The sequence below is a fragment of the Mus caroli genome, chromosome 16, assembly GCF_900094665.2.
Source record: "Mus caroli chromosome 16, CAROLI_EIJ_v1.1, whole genome shotgun sequence".
In the NCBI taxonomy this organism is placed as follows: Eukaryota; Metazoa; Chordata; class Mammalia; order Rodentia; family Muridae; genus Mus; species Mus caroli.
This window is the reverse complement of record NC_034585.1, coordinates 18,755,440-18,781,509: the sequence shown is the minus strand read 5'-3', so window position 1 is coordinate 18,781,509 and position 26,070 is coordinate 18,755,440. Positions and strand designations below refer to the sequence as shown.

Sequence of the window (26,070 nt, the reverse complement as noted above, 5' to 3'; positions counted from 1 at the left end):
TAACACACACACACTGATGCTGGGGTGTGAACTAACACACACACACTGATGCTGGGGTGTGAACTAACACACGGATGCTGGGGTGAGAATTAACAAACACACAGATGCTGGGGTATGAACTAACAAACACACAGATGCTGGGGTGTGAACTAACACACACACACACTGATGCTGGGGTGTGAACTAACAGATGCTGGGGTGTGAACTAACATACTGACTGATGCTGGGGTGTGAACTAACACACACACACTGATGCTGGGGTGTGAACTAACACACACACACTGATGCTGGGGTGTGAACTAACACACACTGAAAGCTCTGAGAGGAAAGGTGGGCAAGCAGGGAGAGAATAATGCAGGCAGACAAACACATCGAAGATACATAAAAACCAAGAGAGAAACATAAGACAGAAATGAAGACAGCCTCTGGTGTGCTTATCAACAGCCTAGACGCACACAGCTGAGGGCAGAATCTGGAAAACTTCTCTTGATGTTCACAGACATCTCCAAAGTTCATTTGCTAAAAGGTAAATGAAGGAAAAAAAGAACAGAATATCCAAGAATTATAGTAAGGCCCCGAAGAATACATACACATAATGGAACTGTCAGAGGGAAAAGAACATATGAAAAAATAAATTGTAACTGAATTTTCCAAAATTAATAATGCACGGTAAACCATGGAGCACCAGACGGCACCTAGCAGAGGGGAGGCCAGCGGGAAAACCTGAGGGATGCAGGTGGGAGAAAAGGCTCATCAGCTCTCTTCAAGCTGGGGAAGCAGTGTTTAAACTGCTGAAGGAAAAGCAACAACAACTGGAAATTCTGTAATTCAGCAAACTTGCCTTAAAGGCTGAAAGGGAAATATTTCCCCAGACAAAGAAAAATTGAGAGAATATGTTGCTGACACGTCTGCTCTACAAGAAATGCTGAAGGAAGCTCTTCAGAAAGCAGGTGGACACAGGTCAGAGCCTGTATCTATAAAGGGGAGAGGACACTGGGGACAGGACACATTCTATCAGACAGTGCCCGACTCAGAAGAGCAGCAGTGCAGACAGCCCACGTCAGTGAGTACCGTGTGGATCGATCAGGCGCAGGAAGGAATGGCTGACTAATGATGCCCACAGGCTCCTGTAGTGCTGCTTGTACTTAGACTCCCATCTCTGAAAGCAGAGCTTGCTAATAAAGGGCAGCCACTAGAAAGGGCTTTTCTTCTTTAAACAATGTTTTACATTTATTTACTTATTTCTGTGTGTGTGTGTGTGTGTGTGTGTGTGTGTGTGTGTGTGTATCTGAGAGGAGTGGTCAGGTCATAACCTGTGGAACTCTCCCCTTTGACATGAGTTCTAGGGACCGAATTCAGGTTTATCAGTCTTGGGAGCAGGCGCCTTTACTTGTGGAGCCACATCATACATCCAGGTTTTGGTTTTGCTTTATGGATTGATATAAACTATCCAATTAAAACCAGGCAAGGCAGAAAACAAGTGATGGACAGGCAGAAGAGGAACAAGAGCAAAGACGACAGAGTCTTCTCACAGCAGAAGAACAGAATCTTAATGAGCCCTTTTCACTGCAAAATGGAGAAACAGGATCACTGCAAAATGGAGAAACAGGAATATTTGCAAGGAGGGTTAAAACAGCAAAATTTATGGAACTTCAGTATGTGGCATTAACATGCCAGCTGTCATGGTGTCAGACATGTGCAGCGCAAAGGGCAAAGCCTCCAGGGGTGCCAAGCAAGCTTCAGCTCTTAACTCATGAGAGCAAAGGGCAGTTGGTTGGCCATGCCTGTTTGTATCGAAAAACCAGTTTTGCAGATTGGCTCCAAACGCAGGAATGACACACATAGGTTACACTTGTTGCTATGACAACTGAATACCTTTCCCAGAGTCCACTTCCCACACATACCTTCAAACAGGTTATGGCACAGCCTAAATAAAAGACAGACCCTTCCCACCTTGGACCCCTTTTTCTTCTGTCTTCCTCTATTTCCCTTCTTCGTCTCTAATAAACCTCTTCCACATGGAACCGCTTTGGCCTGGTGTGGTACGTCCAGATGCAAGTCACTATTTTAACATATCAACGCCCATGTTCTCCTCTGATCAATGTGCACTGTTAATGCACATCTTCCTCTGTCTTCCTTTATGCTGCTGTGCTTGCTGATTCACAGCTGATTTGGATTCAATTGGCCTTACAAGTGTTTAACTGGCATTTTCCCTGTTTCCTGTTTAGAATAGCTGTTTCTATTATGAATGCTAAGATGGATAGTTTTCGATCAATCATTTTAAAAATATTTTCTAAAACAGAAATCTAATGAAAACACATGTATACAAAGCCATCTTTATAGCGTTTACCTACATGTGGGTGAGCTGTGTTCAAGAAAACAGCGTGAAGAAAGAGGACGCTGACACAAAGAGGGATACAAACAGCCCATCCTTTGAGCTGCACAGTGCTGCTAAGGGAAAGTACTGTTCAAGAGGAAAAAGGAACAAATGGAAGGATGCCCAGGACGCTGGACAGATGGGCCAGGCCAGGTCAAGGACACCCTGTAGATACAAGGATTTTGCAGTGGGTGGTGGGAGCAGAAAGAGCTGTGAGAGAGGAGGGCGACAGGTGTCATGCTTTGCTTGCTGAGGGTGGAAACGGGCGTTCAGAAGGCCACGTGGGAGAGGATATGCACGTAAGGGGGTCTCATATTGAAGAGAAACGCTCAGAGAGGGGGATTTATAGAGTATGATTGATTATTTTGATATGTTCTCTGGTAAGGTGGCCCAGGCTGGTCTCAAATCTGTGGGGTCAAGTTAGTCTCCTGCCCTGGCCTCCAAGGTAGCCCACACTACAGATAGGTACCCTCGTGCCTGGCTTTGTCCATCTTAAGGACTGCATGATTCTGTGAGGTATAACTGAGAAGATGGAAGGGCAGTGGGTCAGAAAGTGAAAGCACTGATGGAGCACATGCCTGCTCTTCAGTCTGTCCCTGCGGGAGGGAGTACGTTCCCTGATGCCAGGGCTCTGTCGGAGTCACTACTTCATCTTCCATGTCAGTCACCAATGCTTAACAGGCCTCAGCTGACATTACCAAACGAACTAAGAAGTTGATAAAGCTAGTTGTTAAGAAACAAAGTGAAGGGAAACGTTTGCGTTAGAAAACAAGTAACCAAAGCAATCTCCCTCTAAGTACTGAATACAGAAATAAATGTACATAGGTCACATGCATGGGGGAGGAGGGGGAGGTGGAGGGGGAGGGAGAGAGGTTTAAAATGTCAATTCTGGGCTTCTAGCAATATAGTAGCAAAGGGGAGACAAGGCTGACCATGCTGACAACCATTTTCCCACTGGGGATTCACTACAGAGGACTGTATTTTGTATGGAAAAGTTCAAGAGCATCTATTATGTTCTAACTTTGAATTTTGATGTTCCCCATTTCAACATTGGGAATTGGTATCTTCAGATGTCCCTTCAAAGATAGCCATAGAATTACTGACAGTTCCAACGGCAACCCAGAAGCATTTCCATAATCTATATTTTGCTGCTTGGCAAAGTTATTCATGTTCAGTTTTACTTTATCTTGATTGAAGACTTAAAAATACAACATGCCATTTGATGTGAGAGTTTTCTTACAAGAAAATTCCTATTATATATTTCAGAGCCCTCAAAGATATTAACAAAAATCAAATCAACATCTACAGGAAATTCACACTGGGGAAGAGCTTTGAATATAAATTCTCTTGCATGCTCTCTAGACTTCATACAGCTCATGTCCCCACAAAGGCCACCAGTATCCTTTAAGTATGCACTCCGCATAGATGCTAGTCTGTCAGAGGAGTCCTGGAGGACCTGGTGGCCAGCAGAAGTCAGGGGGAGGGGTGGAGTGGGCTCTGGGCAGCAGCTGGCAGGGAGAGAAATGGAAGAGGATTCAGGTCTTTTCTCTCCTAAGCTGGTGCCTCCATGTAGAAAAGCTCTTGTTTCAGGAGGATTAACCCCCTCCAACTATCTTATCTTTCCAAGTATAGATGCCACGTGACACTAGTATCTTGGTGGGTCATTTAAGTCTAATGACAAAATCATTATATAGTAAAGATAAAGGATTTGAGTAAAGAAAGATAGATATAAAATTCAGCTAGATAATGTATTCATTTAAATTGCTGTTTATAGTATACTCCAATTAGAAACAGCTCAAAGTGGTAGTAAGTCAAATATGTATAAGATATATCTGAATGAATATGAATATGATATATATGAAGATCTAATTAACTGGGCCAAAGGCCATTCTGTGGTGATATATACAAGCAAGCTGCCTTCATCTCAAAATAGTTTATTTTCCCTGTTCTCCAGAATGTTTACATAGAGAGTTATTTCATGAAGGAATGGTTAAAAGGTCTTCTTTCCTTCCTTCCTCCCTCTCTCTCTCTCTGTCTGTCTCTCTCTCTCTCTTTCTTTCTTTCTTTCTTTCTTTCTTTCTTTCTAGATTTATTTATTTTATGTATATAAGTACACTGTCACTGTCTTCAGACACACCAGAAGAGGCCATTGGATTCCCTTACAGATGGTTGTGAGCCGCCATGGTTGCTGGGAACTGAACCCAGGACCTCTGGAAGAGCAGTCAGTGCTCTAAACCACTGGGCCATCTCTCCAGCCCACGGGTTTTCTTAAGAACAGAAAAGGAAGAAACAAAGGCAGAAAACATTCTCGACTTGGCTCTCAGAGAGATGAAGGGAAGGCTGTCTGTCTATTTGTAAAACTCATCTGTTCCTGGCATCTCCCATATCTCCCCAGTTTTCTACCTCTGCTTTCCTCATTCCTGGCTAGAGGTAATACTTTGGTTGGGGGTCCTAGAGAACAATGTCCAAAGGTAGGTGCCCTGAAGTGCTGAGATTCCCACCCTGCTAGCACACCCTCTCCTCAGCAGTGTGAGTCCAGGTCTACTAAAGAGGAGACAACCCTTCCAACTCATCACAGGAAGAAAAGTGAACAGACTGGACAGACATTTGTCACAAGCTGCTGTCTAATTTGGTTCTTTAATACAGCACTGTCTGTTCTAAAGACCAGAATTTGTCTGAGATCATTACATAATCTTGAATCCCACTGAATTCTACTCCCCCCCTCCAATAATTTAGTATCTCTCTAAAAACTCTCCTGCATTTGTCATTCTTTCCTTCTTTTTTTTTTTTTTTCTTCTTTTCCCCCAGAGTTGAGGACTGAACCCAGGGCCTTGCGCTTGCTAGGTAAGCGCTCTACCACTGAGCTAAATCCCCAAGCCCCTCATTCTCTCCTTCTTTACAGAGATTGGAGATTACATTTTCTATGTAGTGTTGAGCATTACTGTGATTGGCTTCCATGCTGTGATGTCCCTCTTTTGCACGTTGACAATTTTGTCTGTCCTTTCTCTTAATTAATATTGCCAGATTATGCCAGAGAATGTATGTAGAACAGAAGAGAAACTGCTTTCAAACCTTACAAGGTGTTTTAAAGGGCTACAATACAATGGTAGCCTAGTCACCAGAGATGAATGAAACCAGCCCAAATGTCAACTTTTCACTTTCTGAGGCCAATTGGAAAATATCTGGAAACCCTACTGCCAAAGACTGCTGGCACACTCTGGTCACAGTGAGACATCAGGCTGGTACTGATCTGGACGCTCCCTCCGTGCTGCCTCGTTTTTACTATGCTGTGCAGACCACTGGGGAGAAAAGGCATCAATGGTGCTACCCTGAAGTGAATTCTTTGAGCTATAATAATGAGCATCACTGTAAGATGCTGTTTATTGGTGCAGTGGTTCCAGGGTGCACATCTGCTTTTAGACTGGATTTAAGGCCTAGTGCACAGCTATGCCTGGCCAACTACTTGTACAGGTCATAGGCTCAGGGGAAACAAAACAAAACTATTACTATTGTAGTAAAAGGACATAGCATCCACCTGCCTTTTAAATGCTTATGCTCATCCCCAGATTAGTGCAGCTCTTGTCCCTCAGCTGAGAAGTTGTGGTTTTTGTTTTGTTTTATTTTTTGGATGGTGGTTAATACAAAGACTCCCAACAGATGAAAGAAAGAATGAGAACAGAGTGCAGACTGTAACCAGGACATCTGAACCACACCCAACGGCTGAGGGAAACCTGCAGAAGAGCTGTAGGAACAGGGCAAAGCCAGCGGTCAGGGCAAACTGCTGCACAGCAGTGTCTTCTGGATGTGACAGGACAGCTGCTCTCGGGAACACAGCAGCTCTCACTGCCTGAACAAGATCAAGATCAAGATCAAGATCAGCACGGATCTGGAAAGAAGGGCTCATGAGGCCCCCAACCCCCAGCTGAGGAGCTTACAGTAGCCAATGGCTGACATCTGATGGTAGAAGATGAATTAGTTCTCTCCAAGGGAGTGGGCCCTAGCACAGTGACCGTGCTCCAGTGGATGGATGGCCCAATACCTATGCATACAGAGGCAGAATTAAATGGAACTTAGTAGTTAAAAAAGAAAATGAAAAAGAAAACCAGACAAGGGAACATGAGGTGGGAAGGGATTCATGGTGGAGCAGCTGTGGAAGGGATTCAAGGGGGATAGATATGACAAAAACACACTGTATGCATGTATAAAATTATCAGACTGCTCATAAGGAAGTTCATAAGAAGAGGGGTCTCAGATAATGGTACATCTTAAAGCCCTGGGAGTAGTAAGTAGGGAAGAAAGGCTAAGTACCAATAAAAAAAAAAGAGTTAGTTATTTAAAAAAATCAACTAAATCAACAAACTTTCAGTCAAACTAACCAAAAGAGAAGATGATTCTTATTAATAAAAGTTAGAGGCAAAAAAAAGAGACATTACAAAATACCAAAAAGATTCAGAATCATTAGGACATAGTTTAAAGCTAGTATTCTACTAAAATTTGCAAACCTAAGACCAGTTTCTACAGACCTGTATGATCTACCAAAGTTAAGCCAAGATGACATAAATGAATTGAATAAATAATTAAATGGATATAATATAAAGTGAGCCTGACTGTAATGACAATTAAAGTCAAGGACCAGGAAATTCACTGCTGAATGAGCCCCACTGTCGTAATCTAGACAGGTCTTCCAAACAAAGCATATCTCAATTATAGCATAGACCAACCGGATTTAACATGGGCATAGAATGTTCCACTTGATAGACAGGAAACATACATTCTTCTTACAGACACATTGAACCTTCTTTAAAACCGATGCAGGACTGGCAAGGTGGCTCAATGGGCAAGGGTGCTTGCTGCCAAGCCTATTGACCCGAGTTAGATCTTTGGAATTCACATGGTAGAAGGAAACAACGATCCAGGTGTCTATTAAGAGAGGACTGGATAAGGAAGTATGGTTTATATACACACTGGTATTTTCTCAATACAAAGAAAAACAGGTCATGTCGTGTGCTGGAAAGTGAATGCAACTGGAGAGCATCCTATGAAGCAAATTAAGCCTTAGAAAGACAAATATGGCATGTGTTGTTCTCTTACTCCTAGGTTCTAGACTTGGATAGCTGCATAAAATCATGTACATTCAGACGACAGGAAAGTAGAAACAACACTGTCCTAGGCCCAGAGGAGCTAATGAAAGAAGGAAGTGAGGTACAAGGGGTGTGCTTACAGTGCTTTAGATATGCATAAAATGCCTGATGTAACCAGCACACAACTCAAGAGAACAATTTAGAGAATGTTATACATCAGTACACTCAACTCCCAGGTCCTCCACATAGTCACAATTAAACTTCAGGATCTCCATGTGGACCTGATTTGCTCACATATCCACTGCTAACTCCATCATCTCCAGGAGTCTGCTTCATTCATTGTTGCTAACTCCATCATCTCCTGGAGTCTGCTTCATTAGACTTAGATCAGCAACTAAAAATCTCATTTGGATTTATCTTCTTACTCTACCAAAAAGTTAATATAAACTGAGCATATTGAGTGAGAGTTAATAAATTGGCAGATGAGCTAGAAACTAGGTGTTTACGCCATTTACACAGGACTAGGCCAGGGGAACCTAGGATAGGACGGGTCCTTCCTGAAGGGGACAGTCTGCATATAGAGCTTTATTTACACCCGTGGGAATTTATCTCAGATATGCTTATGTCTGAACAGAAAGAAAAGTTCTACCTCACACCTTCTTTCAGTACATGGATGATTTATTGTTTAATAATCACTCCTTCTTCCATTAAAAATAAAAAGAGCTAATCTACCATTTGGATACCAAAGGCCAGTATCTTAACTCTAGTTTCTTTCCATCCTTCCATGAGTGTATTATGAAAGCCAAAGTTTATTAACATACCTTGGATCAAGAAGACTCCTCAAAAATTTGAAAAGCAAAAGCTGGTTCTGAATAGAAAAATAAAAAGCACAATTAAATATCAAATTTCCAAGATTGTGCAATGCTAAAGAACTAGTCTAGTCTGGCCCTTCAAAGCAGGTGCTCGTGTTTCCATGGGGCCTCTGTACACACCTCAGTGCTGCAAACTCAACAGTTCCAACACCCTTCACACACCCTGTTACTTCAGACCCTTCCCAAGAAAGTTGGCCCCAGCACAAGTGTTACTCAAGTGGCCAATGCTTAGATCCGTGTTGTTGACAGGGACCTGGGCTGCAGAGGGAGTCTCAGGCTGACTCAACTGTCCTCATCCTCTCACAAGGGCCTGCTGTGAGACAGTTAATACTGGGGAGAGTTGAGGCTTACTTAAGGTTCAAATTAACAACTACCTCCAAAAACTCCACTCTTTATCTCTGCAACAGCATCAACCACAACTGCAAAGGGTTAGCCGTCAGCACAAAGTCTGGATTCTATTCCCAGCATTCATTAGCAATATGACCATGTAATCCTTAGTGTTCAGTTGCCTTATGTGGAAACAAAACAACTCCACCCACTCCACTGAACCCCAGCTGTATCTTTTCTGCATTTGTCAAAAGTAGTGACAATTAAATGAGATAAAGTTTCTTATAGCTCATAAATATAGTTGCTAGGTTCTTAAGAAGCCTAGGCAAAAATGAGCATTTTTTTCTATGTATTCAAATTTCTTCTGTATCAAGCAGGGGACAGTCCATGTGAAAAGAATAGTATAGTTTTGAATATGATTTTTAAATCTATTTATGGCTAGGGATATAGCACAGAGATGGAATCCTTGTGTAGCATGCACAAGACCTAAGGTTTGATCTCACACTGAAAAGGGACAGGAACACACACACACACACACACACACACACACACACACACACGCGCACACACTTAGTCGTGTGTGTGTGTATATACAAACACATATGAAAGTACAGAAATACATGCTGGTTTTTTTAAAGACTGGCCCATGTATAGTCATTAGTTACTATCAGCCTTCATATCCTGTCTTCTCTATGCTGCTTCCTTTTGTTTTGCATGCCTTTCCTCCTGGTTATGACTTGAGTTTCCTTCCAAGAGCCCTGGGAACTATTATTCAGGAGCAAATTGCATTAAAAGTAAAGGAAGTCCGTAAGATCAGTGTGGGGTTTATACAACCACTGAAGCCTAGCAGACATACAATGTCTTTGAAAGAACTGTGTAGAACTCAAACAAACCAATCAGTCACTTAAAAAAAACTCCATTATGCCCAGATTTTACTTATTTGACCATTCAATGATACTCCTTCAACAGGCTTCTCTGACTCTTACTACAGGAGGAGGTAGAAATAGTTGTTCATTGTTAATCTTACACTTTTAAAGATAATCCCAGAAGCACCAGAACAAGGGAGGTTTAGTAGAAGCGATTTCTAAAGAGAAGAGGGGTCCTGGGTTTGAGGTGGTGTGAGCAGAAGCATTCGGCCATGTGCCCTTCCCCAGGCCCCAGCATCATTCTGGCCCAGTTACTATTCCCAGAGCCTGGCCACGGATCCTCCATGGAATCCATCATCATTTTAACCCAATTCTTCTGCAACTGCCATTTGCCTGGTCTGTCTTTGTCCTTCTGAGCAGAGATCACACCCAAGTTTTCCTCGCTTCCATTTCTGTTTTTGTATGTTATCCTCTGCATTTGATGTTTCTGGTCCCACAGCATAAACACTGAATGAATTAATGGATGGCCATAAATTCAATTCACCTACTAATTCTCTGAGCTAGTTAGTAGATCTAATATTGGATAACCTAGGAACCACTTAAAATTTTCCCACCTTACTGAGTTTCTCTCTAGGTACGCAGAATCATTTGGAGCCCATATCGGCCACTGCTGCTGGCTTTGTCCTGGTTACCACCTTTTTTGCCCTTCTGCCTTTCAAGTGGTTATGGCTCCATTTGTGTTCTTTGCCAAAGTTTTCCATAAAAGAGATCTAGTGTTAACATCCTTTGCTTAAAACACTGGTAATTCTCAAACACAGAGAAATATAGATGTAATAAAATCAGCTCAAGCCCCATGTATATTTTCTGGGCTCTCTATATATATTTTTTTTGTTCCAATTTCAGTAGTATTTATTTATTTATTTTTTTGATTTTTAATATTTTTATTACATATTTTCCTCAATTACATTTCCAATGCTATCCCAAAAGTCCCCCATAGCGCCCCCCACTTCCCTACCCACCCATTCCCATTCTTTTGGCCCTGGCATTCCCCTATATTGGGGCATGTAAAGTTTGCAAGTCCAATGGGCCTCTCTTTCCATTGATGGCCGACTAGGCCATCTTTCGATACATATGCAGCTAGAGACAAGAGCTCCGGGGTTCTGGTTAGTACATCATGTTGTTCCAACAATAGGGTTGCAGATCCCTTTAGCTCCTTGGGTACTTTCTCTAGCTTCTCCATTGGGAGCCCTGTGATACATCCAATAGCTGACTGTGAACATCCACTCCTGTGTTTGCTAGGCCCCAGCATCGTCTCACAAGAGACAGCTATATTTGGGTCCTTTCAGCAAAATCTTGCTAGTGTATGCAATGGTGTCAGCGTTTAGAAGCTGATTATGGGATGGATCCCTGGATACGGTGGGCTCTATATCTTAATGCACCCTTTTAAAACTGCTTGTCACTGCACCAATGCTGCCTCCTCCCTCCACCGCATCAACTATCTCTTGTCTCCCACAGACCTGCCCACACTCTGAACCCGGAGTCTCTACGTCTTTCCATACCAGTGCCTCTCCTTCTGGAAAGCCTTTCCCAGTTCTGCCTGCAAATATGACACCCGTCGTGGCTCTGGCAGCTCTGGGAACTGTTCTCTCGCCATCACTCTTCTCTCGTCCCCATGGTCCCTTTTACGTAAGGGTAGTTCAGCTCGGTAGCATTATACTGCAGTGCCCTAAGTGTGCTCCATGGAGCCTAACCCTAAGTGTTCTGGTACAGAGTGGAGCCACAAGGGCCTAAATGAGTGAATCCTCATCCCTACCTCTGCTGTTGGACTCGAGGGCTGTGGGGTGTACTTCACACCCCTCGTGTTGTCCAGCTGCCTAGCTCTCTCCTCTGGCCACCGGTACTGTGGTGATAAACTATGAGGAACAGTAGGCCCTCACACCACACTTCTTCCAGAGCTTCTCAGCATTCACCATGCACACAGCCACAGCTAGAGAAGCTGTTCCTTGGGAAAATCTAAAACATGACCATGGACTCAATTTGAAGGGGACAAAGGTCTGTTTAAGTAAGATAAGCTGTCAGCAGAATAGGGTTGTGGATCTTATAGCCAAAGAAAACAGGAGGCTCTTCTATGGCTTATGGTTTCTAAAGCAGTGTAGGTTAGAGTCTCAGAGCCGTTCCCTTAATATCAGGATTTGTTATCCAACAATCCACTCCCACATCTCAGTACTCAGAGATTAATGCACAGCTCCTCCCATCCACATCCCCTCACAACACAGGCACAGAATGCACACAACATAAACATACCACACAAACACAGTACATAAACCACATAGGCAGTGTGCACACACATCTAACATACACACACCCACACACACTCACCACCACCACCACCACACGACATTTAATTGGAACTCTGAATGTAGGCGATACATGTAACCAGAAGTCCTCAGATCCTGGTGCCCTCCCATTACGTGTTCACAGCCCTTACCTGAAGCTGTGCAATGACCACTTCGATCTGCTCAGAAAAGTGAGTAGCCACCAGCTCTGCGGCTTTGCAGGGCTTCAGGGACACAAGTTCCTGTAGTCAGCAGAAAAGACAGCCGTTTCACGTGCTGCACTTAATGGGCTATCCGTAGACATGAGGCTTGGTACTGTCATGAGCCTCCACAGTGTACTTCAAGAGTCCCTGCTTTAGGCTTTAGATTAACAATTAGCAAAGTTAGAATGGTCCAATACTACAAATCAGAATTAAGGGTGTTTTTTAACCTCTCTAGAATTTCTAGACAGAATAAGCTTTATGGGATTCTGGATTCTGGACATGAGAGCTATGGATAACAAGGGAGTAAATGCCCCCAAGTTCCCTGTCAAAGAGTTTCATGCTTGAGCTTCAAGAAATGAGAGAGTCCTGTTTTGATTTCTTTAGCTAAAATCCTAGCTTCACCTCTGTTGCAGGGTGAAGTATTTGTGGAAATCAAGCTAAGTCTTGACGACACTAACGTCTTACCCACTGATAATTGCCCATTTTTAATAGGATCCACATTGGTCAAAGCTAAGATTCCCACATGAGTCTCCTTGAGCTTCCTGCTCCTGGCTACTCTTCTTATTGAAGCTCTCCTTTTTGGGATCACTCAACACTTCTGCCTGCACTGCTTGGTTTTTATTATCAGTTTGACCAAAACTGGAGACACCAGGAAAGAGGGACACTCAACTGAGGAACTGCCTAGATCAGACTAATAATCTGCAGGCTTGACTGGGGGGCATTTTTAAAATCGATGCCTGATGTGAGAGACTCCAGTCCATCGTGGGTGGCATGGTATCTAGACTGGAGGGCCTGGGCTGTATAAGAAAGCTAGCTAAGGAGCTAAAGAGATGGCTCAGCAGTTAAAGAGATGGCTGCTCTTCCAGGAGACTTGCTTTTAATTCCAAGCACCCACATGACAGCTCCCAGCCATCTGAAAATCCAGTCCTAAAGGACCTGATGCCCTCTTCTGGCCTCCTCAGACACTGCACATACACAAAAAATAGGTACAAATAAAATCTCAGAAAAAGGACGGACGGACGGACGGACGGACGGAAGGAAGGAAGGAAGGAAGGAAGGAAGGAAGGAAGGAAAGAAGGAAGGAAGGAAGGAAAGAAGGAAACAAGCAAGCTGAGCATAAACCAAAGCCCAGCAGCCACTAACCAGCATTCCTCCATGGTTTCTGTTCACTTTCTATTTCCACATTCCTGCCTTCAACTCCTGCCCTGCATTCCCTTAGTGGTGAATTATGTGCGAGAGTAAATAAGGCCTTTCCTCTCCAGCTGCTTTGGTTGTGTTGTTTACTACAGAAGTAGGAAGCAACTAGAACTGAGCCTTTCAGTTTCTGCCTTTCTCTGTGGGAACACCCTGCCCAAACATAGCTAAAACATAGATAAAAGCAAAGACCAAGTCTGGAGCAGAAAGCACAGTATACCAACCCCACAGCAGTGCATTCCAGTGAGACTGCGTGAGATACAATAACAAAGAATTCAAAAGAGTGACCCTAAGAACAGTCAATGAAATCCAACAACACAAATTCTTGAGTGAATTTTTTAAAAAGCAATACAAATAAAGAGGGGAATGAAACAAAGAAGATGGTACAGGACATGAATGAGGAATCCAATGGTAATGAATACTGAAATCAAATAAAAACTTTACAAACAAAAAGCTCAACAAACCAAATTAAAAACTCAGTAGAAAGCCTCACAAAAGGATCAAGTAAGAAGACCATCTCAGGGCCTGAAGATGGGGATGATTTAAAACATTCAGACAGCAACACAAATAAAGTAACAAAGTGGGAATAGAGCATGATAGAGCTACAGGACACCATTAAAAACCTGCAGACCACAGCATAAATGTAAAGACAAAGACAAAGGAAGCAAGCAGTTGGTATCCACTGAAGTGTGAGAACCTGATCATGGGTGCCTAGCACCCACATAAAAGCCAGGTACAGCAACTTCTCCAACCCCAGAGCATGGGCTGACACAAATACAGACAGATCCTGGGAGGCTCTTATATTGCAGTCTAGCCAACTGGCAAGCTTTAGGTGTGTGGTGGTTTGAATAGGCTTGGTCCAGGGAGTGGCACTATTTAGAGGTGTGGCCTTGTTGGAGGAAGTCACTGTATCATTGTGAGAGTGAGCTTGTGGAAGCCAGTCTTCTCCTAGTGGCCTTCAGATGAAGATGTAGAACTCTCAGCTCCTCTTGCACCATAACTACCTTGATGATAATGGACTGAATCGCTGAAGCTGTAAGCCAGCCCCAATTAAATGTTGTCCTTATAAGAGTTACCTTGGTTGTGGTGTCTGTTCACAGCAGTAACTAAGACAAGGTACAATGAGAAATTCTGTCTCAAAAAAGCAAGGTGGTGGGTGGGAGACTGAGAAAAACACACCCAGATGGACCTCTGGACTATATAACTGTGAGTGCACGGCACACACACACACACACACACAGAGAGAGAGAGAGAGAGAGAGNACAGCACAAACACACACACACACACACAGAGAGAGAGAGAGAGAGAGAGAGAGAGAGAGAGAGAGAGAGAGGTTGTGTTCAATAGTTATAGCAGGGGGCGCTAGAGAGATGGCTCAGCAGTCCATTGCTCTTGAAGAAAACTGCACTGAGCTCCCAGTAACCACATGTAACTCCGGTTCCAGGGTACCTAATGCCTTCTTCTGACCTCTGTGAAAACTAGGCATGCACGCGGAACACTTATATGCATGCAAGCAAAATGTTCATGTACATAAAATAAATCTCTAAATAATATATTTAATCATAGTAGAATTTTCTGAAATCCAGGGACAAAGATAGCCATCCACATACAGAAAACATTCAGAATGCTAAACAGGTAAGACCAGAGGACTTCACCAAATTATACTGTAATGTTCTGTACAAAAAAATACTGGAAAATCAGGAGGTGAGTACAAAGTCATACATAAAGGCAAAGCCATCCCAATGCTGCAGAAACACTAAAATCCAAGAGGACAGTGAATGATGTGTTCCGTGTTCTGAAGCAATAACTGCCAGCCTACATTACTATTTCCAGAACAGCTTTCCCTTAAAACTGAAGGCTGATCTTAATTGTCAACCTGACATGCCTGGGAAGAAGAGGAAACCGCAGTTGAAGAACTGTCTTCATCAGCTTGTCCCAAGGACATGTTTAAGGGGCCATTTTCTTAATTGCTGATTGATATAGGAGGGTCCAGCCCACTGTGGAAGGTGCCACCCATTGGAGGTGTGCCTGGGCTGCAGGCCAGTGGCAGCAAGCTGGTAAGCCTGTCCCTATGCAGTATCTGGTTCCATTCCTGCCTTGCCCCTTTAATGGTGTAAGTCAGGTAAGTCTCTCCTTCTCCTAAGCAGCTTCTAATCAGCGCCTTCCTGAGCTCAGTGTCAGAAGTAACTAGAGCAGAAGCTGGTGCTAGAGTGTGGATTGCTGCATTAACAAACTGCTGCATTGCTTTGTGAGTGGAAGGCAAATGATTTTGGAACTCTGGGCTGGAAAAGCCATTAAGGGCTCCACTGCATGAGCTGCTCTGAGGGAGCTGGGAGACAAGGATGCTGAAAGCAGTGTGGGTGATGGAGGCCTGAATCGTGAGGCTGCAGAGGGACTGGGATCTTTTAGTGACATTTTGGACTTTCACACTGCTGGGATTGTGTTTTATCCTGTGGTGTTAATATTAACATGAGATCTTGAGTATAAGCCAAAAAAGGAAAGTTGTTGTTTAACCATGATGCATTTATATGCCCCGCTGACAAGGCTTGCGTGAGCTCATGACAGCTCATCTTGGCTGTCAACTTGAGATGCTTAGGAAGTGGGGAACTCAACCAAGAACTACCTGTCAGATTATTCCTTGAGTATGTCTATGAGGCAATTTCTTAATTGCTAATTGATACAGGACGGCCCAATACACCGTGACTGGTGTCATCCCTGGGGAGGACGGTCAGTAAGCAGTGCTTCCCCCTGGGCTCTGTCTTGGTTCTTGCTGCAAGCTTCTGCCTTAGCTTCCCAGTGAGGTATTACAGCCTACAAATCAGATGAACCCTTTTCTTGCCCAAGTTGTCTTTGTTCAGTGTTCTATCACAGCAACAGAGACCTAACTAGAACCAAGGACACAGAAATAGTTTCCATGATAGACATAAAGCAAACTCATGAGCACTAGGGTCACTCTACGGGAGATACCTGAAGGCACCCTTCACACTGAAGAGAAAAGGAAACCATGAGCACCAGGGTCACTCTACGGGAGATACCTGAAGGCACCCTTCACACCGAAGAGAAAAGGAAACAGCACCGAAGCCATTGGAAGAATCAGCTGCACTAGAACCACAGGCAAGCAAAGCAAGTAGAAGAGCCCCAAGCATTACAAAAACCACAAAAGGAAAAGAATTAATGCATACCTTTCAATAATTACTAAGTGTTAATGGCCTCAATTCTCCAAGGAAAAGACCCAGATTAGCATAGTAGGTTAAAAAACAGAATCCATCAATTTCTATTTCTTGTATTCTGTCTGATCGATCACAAGGGACTAAGACAAGAACTCACTACCACAGCAAACTATAGGAAAATAAAAAACAAAGCAAAGCCCCAGAGAGACCAAATGGCACAGCAGTGACTGCTGCATGGTTGGCGAGGTCAGGAGCAGGGTCCAGCTACCTGGGCTTTCTCAGCCCTCCAAGTACTGCAGGTGCATGATCCCTGACAGTCTCTTCTCTAGGATACACAGGGCTCCATGAATTCAACAGAGATCCATTCTAAGAATCTTCTTAGGGGTCCATGGATCTCTGAAACTATTGTAAATTTCCATATGATACATGTTACAGTATTAAGAGGCATGTGCTAATGGCATTAATAACATCCTGCATTAGATTGTCAAAAAAATAATAATAAAGGTTCAGACGACTCCCCAAGGATCTAAGTTTATACTGTGCATAATCTCACTGTAATATTCTTGTTGTATTTATATTACATTTATATTCGCCAAAACTTCCATATATTTTTAAAGAGTTATTCTTATTTATGTGTCTGCGTGAGTGGATGCCATGTGTGTGCATGTGACCGCAAAGGTTTACTCTTCTGGAGCTGTAATTACACAGCTGTGAGCAGCCCAACAGTGCTGGGAACCAAACTGGTGTCCTCTTGAAGAGCTGCAGTGCTCTTAGCCAGGGAGCCATCTCTCCAGCACTGAAAAACGCCAAAAGTTTACGTGCATGGCTTTAAAGCCTAAGGTGAAAAGAAGTACAGATGTGAGGAGACACAGCCAGGAGGAGCGACTGCACGGCAGGATGCTTCCTGCTGCCCGGTTCCCACGGGAGCCCTCTGCTCACGGACGCAGTCAGCACATTCCACACGCAGCAAATAGACATGACCTCATTTGGATTTCTGGAATGCAGGTACACTGCGTGATGCAGATGAAGTCAAAAGAAGGAGCCTGAGAGGTACTATGGAGACTCAAGGAGAGTGAGGAAAAAGAAAAGGGTTTTTTCTTTCCCTGAGACACACTGGTACTGCTAGCAGGAAGCTGGTTTCATTCAATAACATACACCATGTTCTCAGCCCCACATATGACAGTGTGACCATCTCTGAGACCACACATCCCCAGGACCGAGAACCAGTCTTCCAACAGATGATTCCCCTAAGGTGCCGATCAGACTCATGGCCTTTCTAAATATAACAATATTTTCATCCTCAGTGCATAAACAGTGCAATGATGTCACTGCTGTGAGAGCAGGGGTCAGGGAGCTGGAGGAGGGACTCTAAGACTCTCACTTTACGCTTGGTCTGTGGAGGCAGGACAAGAGGCTCTGGCCTTTATAAGCTGTCTCTTTACCTTGGGACAACAGACTATTCTAGAAAGTTGAGATCAATCAGGCCTTGAACAAATTTCAAAAAGAAATAAACTAGCTGAATCAATTCTGAGCAGCTCTAGAGAGGGGCATTCTAAACCTAATCAGAGAGAGGATGGTGTTAGCCAGAGCAAAAGATGCAGGGAAATGGTAGACTCCAGACATTAGGGGCAAAACACGCCAGCCTTTGTGAGTACATTTTTCTCTTTTTAAAAATAGATATCTGCATGTGTACGTATTTGGTGTATGTGTGTGTGTGTGTATGCCCATGAGTATTCAGATGTCACATCAAATAACCAGCCTTATATCGTGTGAACCACCTTCCCACTTGGCATTTGTTTTTAACAGTTTAATGTTCTCTGTATCTTCGTGAATTCTCTGTATCTTACTGAAGAGTCCAAGAGTTGAGGCAAACTCCTGTAGCATCTGCTGATGCTTTCTTAGCAAAAGTTAACCTGGAGAACAGCCTTTCAAATGGTAAAGGTTTAAAGGTGTGATGGGCCCTGCTGCCACTGAGGTAGGCAATGTGCCATACTTCAGTCGCAGCTCTGGCAGAACCCTGGAGATAGTGCTGAGCCCTCCCTTCATTAGTGAATCTTCTCCCTGCAGCAGGTAGAGTTCATGCAGAAACCCAGCTGGCGGCAGTGCTGATAACAAGTGGTGCAGGCATGCTCAGTCCTACACGGGATGCTATACCACCCCCTCCATGGCTCAGGAACCCACAGAAAAGGGGGCGGAGGATATGAGAACCAGGGGAGGGGGAGAAAGACATCTTCTGGACCTGACACAGCGGATGTACTCATGCACTCCCTGCAGCTGTGCCTGTCTGTACCACACTGAGCCCATCATTTTCAAGCTGGGTGGAGGAGGGGCCCATGAGGCTCCGTCCCCCTTAGAGACTATGGGCAGCAATGGTAGTTGTGGGAGAAGTGTTACTTTCTTCAGTGGTACAGTTAGTTATTGCTCCAGTAAATGACCTCTCACCCACACCTGGACACTCAGTGGGGCACACACAAGAAGAAGACATGACAGGAGGAAGAGGAAGGTTCTAGTGAGAGAGGGAGGGGGTGGGAGGAGAAAGAGGCACAAAATGACTAAAATTCATTATATAAACATGAAATTGTCAAAATTACTTTTAAGGATTTGGAGTCCGTACCTCCATATGATTCATTGCTTTCTGCCACACAGACTGCTTCTCCTCAGCACTGTGACCAGGAATAGATAAGATGTTGTGGATATAATTGAAGACTTCTTCCTGTGGAGCACAAGACAATGCATTCATTCATCCTTCAGTCAATCAGAATTCAGTGACGGCTGCTATGAGTATCAGTCTCCATAAACATCATCTATGAGGAGATGAAAACCCTCTTGGATTTGGAGATAGTTTATGGAAACTGGCACTAGAGGAGAAGAACTCACAGCACAGGTGGACTCCTAGAAGTTCTAAATTCTTTCCACTTAAACTTGATCCCAATCTGCTGACCCTCAGTGTCCTAACTGTAGAGCATACTTTTATTGTGGGTAATAGCTGTCTGTCTGTCCACATTCCCAATTCCATCTCAAATCCCTCTTGCCCTTGTCAACCATGCTCCCTCTGTGCTGATTCTCATTTATCCATGTGATCTCCACTCAGCTCCCTGCTTCGGAACTTTCATGTCCACCCCTCCCTACCTTAGAGCTCATTCTCTGATGTCAAAGGTCAGTTACACCCCAGCCTCTGCTTGCTCTCTATAACTCAGTCCCTTGTCATCCCCGAGCCACACCCAGCCCTCTTCCCTGGCATGACAGTTAGTTCTACATTTGGTTACTACCAGTGTCTATCACTGGGTTACACACTCAAACTACAGGAACTTCAATTTAATTAGCAATATAGACTCTACTTATAGCAGAAACTCCACAAAAGTGAATGTGGCTGGGAGAGAGAGAGCGGGGGTGGAAAAGGGGGTGAAGCAGGCTTTAAGCTGACCTCTCTCAACGGGTCGTGCAGGTAGCAGTCAATGATCTTGTCATACTGGTGTTCTCGCTCATACATAAATTCACAGATTTGATAGCTGGAATGGGAGAGGACAAGCTTCAGCTGCCAAACAGGCCGGTAGCGAACTTTACTTAAACTCGTGAAAAGGGAATAGTGCCATGTCTGGTGGTAAATACAAGTCTAAGAATTCTAATCCAAGGGTGCCTCAGACTTGGAATCTCACATCAGGAACACAGTAAAGCATATGCAAATGTCTAAACACTACAAGCCCTCCAGAATCTGGTCCCAGGCATTTCAGATAAAAATATGTATCTACCAGAGAGGAGAGCCTGCCTCTCTCCTACTGACTGAAGATGCTGCTGAATGCTATGTTTTACAAAAGCCTTAAAGAGACAATGTGTCAACTAAGAAACAACTGGTGCTAGTATCAGTAGTTTGCAAATATTTATATATTAAGTTTCTTTGTTGAAAACTAGATACAACAAACAAGGTGAATATGTGTTGGCACATTGTATCTTCTGTTATATCATTCCTTCTGAGCATAACTGTCACAATCTAACAAACACCACACACATTATATCTGAAGCCCGGTATGTCCATGGGGCCAGCACTGGGGAGGCAGAGACAGCAATATGACAAACACAAGTCATACAGAGCACATTCTAGCACAGCCTGGGGCTGTACAGTGAACACCCGTCTCAAAACACCAAAAATAAACAGATACATATATAAATAAGGTGAAGACTGCTTCTTCACTTTCAGGTTAAGACAATTCTGTAAATTTTGCTAATTTTCAGAGTTCATGTGAAAGCAAAAACAAAAAGCAAAAAACAAAAAACAAAAACCCGAACTCTCCCAAGCTTATGTTTTTGTTACTGTTATTGGTATGCCCTTTCTTAGTTAACATAGCAGAGATGCAAAATAAACTAGGTTTCATGTTAGAGAATAACAGAACTACGGAAAATTAATATACAGCTTCAAAACAGCTCACAATTCTGCCTTTTCTGCCATGCGGATGAGCCGACTCTCTTCAAACTGAACTATGCCTCCGGCCTGCAGCAATTCTAAAAGGACCTGAAGATTTAAAACAAATGAGAAAAAACACTTTGAGAATTGCTTTATGTACCAGTTCTCTAACAGTTCATGCAGCCATGCAGCCCATAACCTCCTTCCTGTGTCTTACCACTTGGTGGTATTTGGGGCTGCACTCACTGCCATATGATGACTCTGCTCTTCACATAGGAAAGGGACAGCACGGTGTTTCCAGGTATAGCCCCAACACTCACACTAACCTCTAAATGCCCCTCATGCTTTTCTAAGAAGTTGCTTGTTTGCCTTCATGCACATGCTCCAAGTATGTACACCCAGAGACTGCAGATGACACAAGAGGGCGTTGGATGCCCTGGAAGTGGAGTTACAGATGGCCGTGAGCACCATGGATGCTAGGAACCCTCTGCATGGTTGCTTGGTGCTCTGCAAGAGTGCCAGTTCTCTTATCCACTGTGCCATCTCCCTGGCCCTAAGCAGTTAGTTTTGGTCTGGTACTTTTATGCCTTATGGTTTTTTAAATCCATTCCACAGACAGTGCCCCGCTTTACACACTAATAATTTTAATTAAACATAGGTTTGTGTGTGTGTGTGGGGGGGGGGGTGTCTATTAGCAACTCTCAAAACGTACAAAGGTAAGAACAATTCAAAACAATTCAAATGTCTATCAAGGATGAATAGATAATTAGGGTCTCTCTCTCTCTCTCTCACACACACACACACACACACACATGAATTAACATTATTTGGTTTCAAAACAGAAAGGTTGGATGTATGGTACAATATGAATAAACCTTAAAGATTCTATGCTCATGAAATCAAGGCCAAACGGATGCACAACAAATACTAAATGCCTAAATTTACATGAAGAGCAGAACAGAGAGGAAATAAAGGCTGTGACTGGGAGCCTGGAAGTGGAAGAACATGGAACTGCTGCTCAAGGGGATTACAGCTCCGTTTGGGACGGTGGATCATCTGGAGACTGTGGAATGGAGTTCGTGCCATTGGCCTTAAGACTTACAATGGTGAATCCCAGGGCTGTTGGTAGGAGACTTGCCTAGCGGTCATGAGATTCTGAGTCTGATCCCCAGCAGTGCATAAAACTAGAGTTGGCATCACTTGCTTACAGTCCTCCAATTCAGAAGGATCAAGAATTCAAGGTCATGCTCAGCTACACAGTGAGTTCAAGGCCAGCCTGGGCCACAAGGGGACATTTTAATCCAGGATGCTGAGGCAGGAGATCATAAATTCTAGGCTAGCTTGGGCAACAGAGCAAAACCTTGTCTCAAAAACAAAGATAAAATAAAAACAAGAAAAGCCAAAAAATATTGACTCTCACATCACTTTCACGACAGTAGCCAAAGATAAACTGTGAGCAAGACAACAGTGCAGCTAGGGCCTCAGGCTGCAGGAGAGCAATGGGACCCTTGTCAGAGTGCAAAGGACCTTCAGCAGGAACATTTTGTTTATTATTTTGATGTTGAACAAAACTGATCCAAATTTTCTATTCAAGGCCCAAATTTAATCCATTTGGAGCACTGGAATGCACTGTCACATACAATAAAGGTGGCATGAAGCCTACTCGGTGTGTCAGTTTGGAATAAAATAATGGAATGAGTTGAAGCCAGTCCTACCAACTCAGCCTGGCTGTCATCACCAGGGATTTTTGTAAGCAAGTTATTCAGTATTATTAAACATTAAACTAATTTGTTACTATATGCATTAAAAACAACAATAATGAAACTAAAAAAATCATCATTTCCTATTATTAAATCGTATTTTGCTGCTCTGTCTGCTCTTGGGGCTGTTTAAGCCTGCTGCAGCTGCATCTGGATGGTGGAGGCAGCACACAGGTGCGCAGCTAGGCATCTTCCAGCTCTGTGTTTACTGACAACACATCAGAAGATTAAGTAAGCCATCATAGGATCCCTACAGATCATTGAAATGCTATTTAAAATCCTACTTTTTGAAGGGCTGTAAAAACAATCAAGCAAAGAAAAGAAGACAGGACCCATTTGTGGCCTACACAACCTAAAATGTTTACTTTTGGTTCCTTGACAGCGATAACTTGTCAGTCCCTGACAAAGAAAGTAGAGAAAATATTAAATAAGGCTGTTAAAGTTAGGAGTGTGAATGTCTGGGCCAGCATGTTGGTAGAGGGGCTTGGCCCCATCTTGCCAGCTGGAGGTCAATGCCTGGGTCGCACATGGTGGGAAGAGAGACCTGACTCCTGAAACTTGTCCTCTAACACACACACACTGTGGTTCATGCTCACACACAGCATCTGTCTGTAGGCATTACATTATTATGGGAAAGGGGAACAGTTTATGATTGTTGTTATTATTCAAAAGTTGCTACCTATAAGGAGTGACAAGAGAGGGTAATAGTTAGGGCTATGTGTTGGAGGAGGTGTGCATGTGTGGGTATACAGTATTGCACATACATATGAAAATGTCAAGGTGAAACCCATTATCTTGTATACTAACTAAAAGAAAATAATAAAAAACAACCCCTTACCTGACTGAGCAAAACAGTCACTCCACTGATAAAAGAGTAGAGTTCTGACATGTTTTATTTCCACCTTATTTATTTACATAAATTTACATAAATGGCAACAGTCATATCAGGAACTATATTTGGGAAACTAATTACTGTCTATGAGCACACCACTGGGAAATACTAAGAAACACTGCATAAACCAAGTCTGATGTGTGACAAGCAGTATCAGGAGCGCTGGGTCAGCAGGGAAGGAAGTCACCAAGTACTAATTTGAATTGTGACCTTGAACAACTTATCTCATCAGTCTTCACCACTTTAAGACCCGCGCAGAGGAACCATCTGAACGGGTACCTTTGTAATTAGTATGGATAAGGTGCTGTGGGTAGTCTGAATTTAATGTTCAGACCTGGCCACGTCTACACACTAAATCCAAGCCCTGGAAAACACTGCCACTGTGTTAGCTCACCTTCTGTCGAGGAAGGTTTGTACACTAAGAGAGTGCGCACACACCATGCACACCACGACCCGTCCTCACTGCTACAGACAAACAGGAGTAAACAGAAAAGTTCCCTCCCTGTTACTTGTTCTCTGTTTAGCTTAACAGGAACCCAAACTGCTCTCCCTGGTCTCTAACTTGTCTGAGGCAGTCACTGGGCCACAGAAGATTGGCTAACAGCGTCACTGCTGCCAGTCCATGCTCTTCATCTGAGTCTGAGCGGTGTGCTGCCACCAGGAAAGCCAACTCAGCAGTCACAGCTGTAAATTGCTGTGACTTAATACCTTACAAAGAGTGGTATCCATGTTAAGCGGGTTGACTTAGTACCCATAATTTCAATGTAAAGGCTTTTAAATAAAGCACGTCTCATGAAAGTGGCACAAGGGGACAGAAGTGGCAGCCAGGTCCAATCCCAGTACTAACTGTGGGAGGGTGGGGGGCAGGTGGATTCCAGTCTCCAGAATGGAGCCCTGCATGCAGTAGGATGCTCCCCAGATGGAATGTGCCAACACTCAGCCTCCTGGAGTTCACATGACCAGCTGCCTCATGCCCCTGCAGAAAAAACTTCCCAGCCACGATGGGCTCCACGTGCATTCAAATAAATGCTTTCTCCCTTAAAGTACCTTTGTCAGGATACCTTATCAGAGCAACAGCACAAGTAACTCAGACTCTATCCCCAGTCTTCAGCACAGTGTTCTAGTGTCCATACCTGCTGCCTTTCAGAGTGGCGGGAGTCATCGTCAGGGCTACAGAGGAACTCGAGGACCTGGCCAAAGGTAACGGGAACGGTTAGCCAGTGCCAGCAGTTCATTCCCACTCACTTGTAACAGACATCTGCATGGACAGCACTGTCCCAGCAGATAGCCTACTATGAGCATCAGGCTTCAAAGACGCCTATATTTAGCATGTGTCCTATTCAGATTTCTTCACTGTTGAGAAACATAACTGGGAGTACTTCCTACTGAGTTGCTTGATGCCACGGTCAGTAGGCATGGGCTATAGTCAGGACATTTGAATCTAAATCCTATCCTACACATAATAAGATTTCTGTTGGAAGAAAAAAAAAAAAACTACCCTAATCCTGGCTTTAGATGAGTTACTTAACCTTTCTGGGATTTTTTTGAAAAAAAATGAGGATAAATGAGCTGACTTCAGAACCTCTGGAAAACTTAGTGAATGCACATGAGGTTTTGCTGGGTGGGAGAATTGCTCAGTACATCACCTTATTACCCCTGGCTTCTCTAGACAGAAGGTAGTTCTCACACCACTTGTGGCATGTAGGGGATGCTCTGACTGGGACTGGGAAATGCCTGAAGGAAAGTTATTTATAAGCAAACTCAAGAGTTCTCAAAGCAGCCTCTTCTCCAGGCAACCAAAAGGGTCTTTACCATCAGAGAAAGAGATTCTTTTCTTTATTTTTAAGATTTACTTTATTTATTATATGTAAATAAACTGTAGCTGTCTTTAGACAAGGGAATCAGGTCTTGTTACAGATGGTTGTGAGCCACCATGTGGTTGCTGGGAATTGAACTCAGGGCCTCTGGAAAAGCAATCAGTGCTCTTAACTGCTGACCATCTTTTCCAGTCAAGAGATTAAGTTAGCAAACTAATAAGCAAGAAATCCTAAGCAACTGAGAGTAACCAAATAACTACTAGGATAGAATATTGATAGCCACTCCCCCATAATGCTAGGCATTGGGCAAAAATCACATAACCCATTAAAACATACATCCCTACTCAGATCCCAAGCTTAAACACAGATCCCAGCAGTCTGTCTAGTCTATGAACAGAGAACAGAAGAAAGCAGCTCCAGGTCTCACTGTAAAGTCACTTACTTGATCAAAGAGGGTCCTGTTCACAAACAAGGTATTGTCAGGCTTTGCAAGCTGACGAGCGAGGAATGTAAAAAGACACCCCACTTGTGACGGGGTAAAATCTGAATTCTCCACCATAACCTGGTGAGCAAAAGAAACTGGTTAGCAATACTCCATCTGGTATGCACACCTATCAATAAGGAAAAAAAGAATGCTGCTTTGGGCTTAAAAATCCAATAACCTGACAGTGAAGAAATCCCAGGAAGGAAGTCACTGACAATCACCTTCCTGGCGTGGCTGCTTTCTGTGGAATCTGCAGACAGCCCTGCAGTTGGTGGCTTGTGAATGGACTTTT

At 43.6% G+C, this 26,070-nt stretch overlaps 1 protein-coding gene across 5 annotated transcripts in view; it reads right to left on the bottom strand.

The window, feature by feature from the left end:
• The window catches only part of Vps8 (VPS8 subunit of CORVET complex), a 212,540-nt gene that overhangs the window by 85,664 nt on the left and 100,806 nt on the right, over nucleotides 1-26,070 (bottom strand). For all 5 annotated transcript variants that reach the window (XM_029470466.1, XM_021184755.2, XM_029470467.1 and 2 more), the window contains 7 exons: nucleotides 25,737-25,856; nucleotides 24,611-24,667; nucleotides 20,851-20,933; nucleotides 19,851-19,935; nucleotides 19,041-19,139; nucleotides 12,012-12,101; nucleotides 8,280-8,326 (listed from right to left, as the gene is read on the bottom strand). In XM_029470466.1, the coding sequence (XP_029326326.1) occupies nucleotides 8,280-8,326; nucleotides 12,012-12,101; nucleotides 19,041-19,139; nucleotides 19,851-19,935; nucleotides 20,851-20,933; nucleotides 24,611-24,667; nucleotides 25,737-25,856 (581 nt within the window). The remainder of the gene's footprint in view (nucleotides 1-8,279; nucleotides 8,327-12,011; nucleotides 12,102-19,040; nucleotides 19,140-19,850; nucleotides 19,936-20,850; nucleotides 20,934-24,610; nucleotides 24,668-25,736; nucleotides 25,857-26,070) is intronic.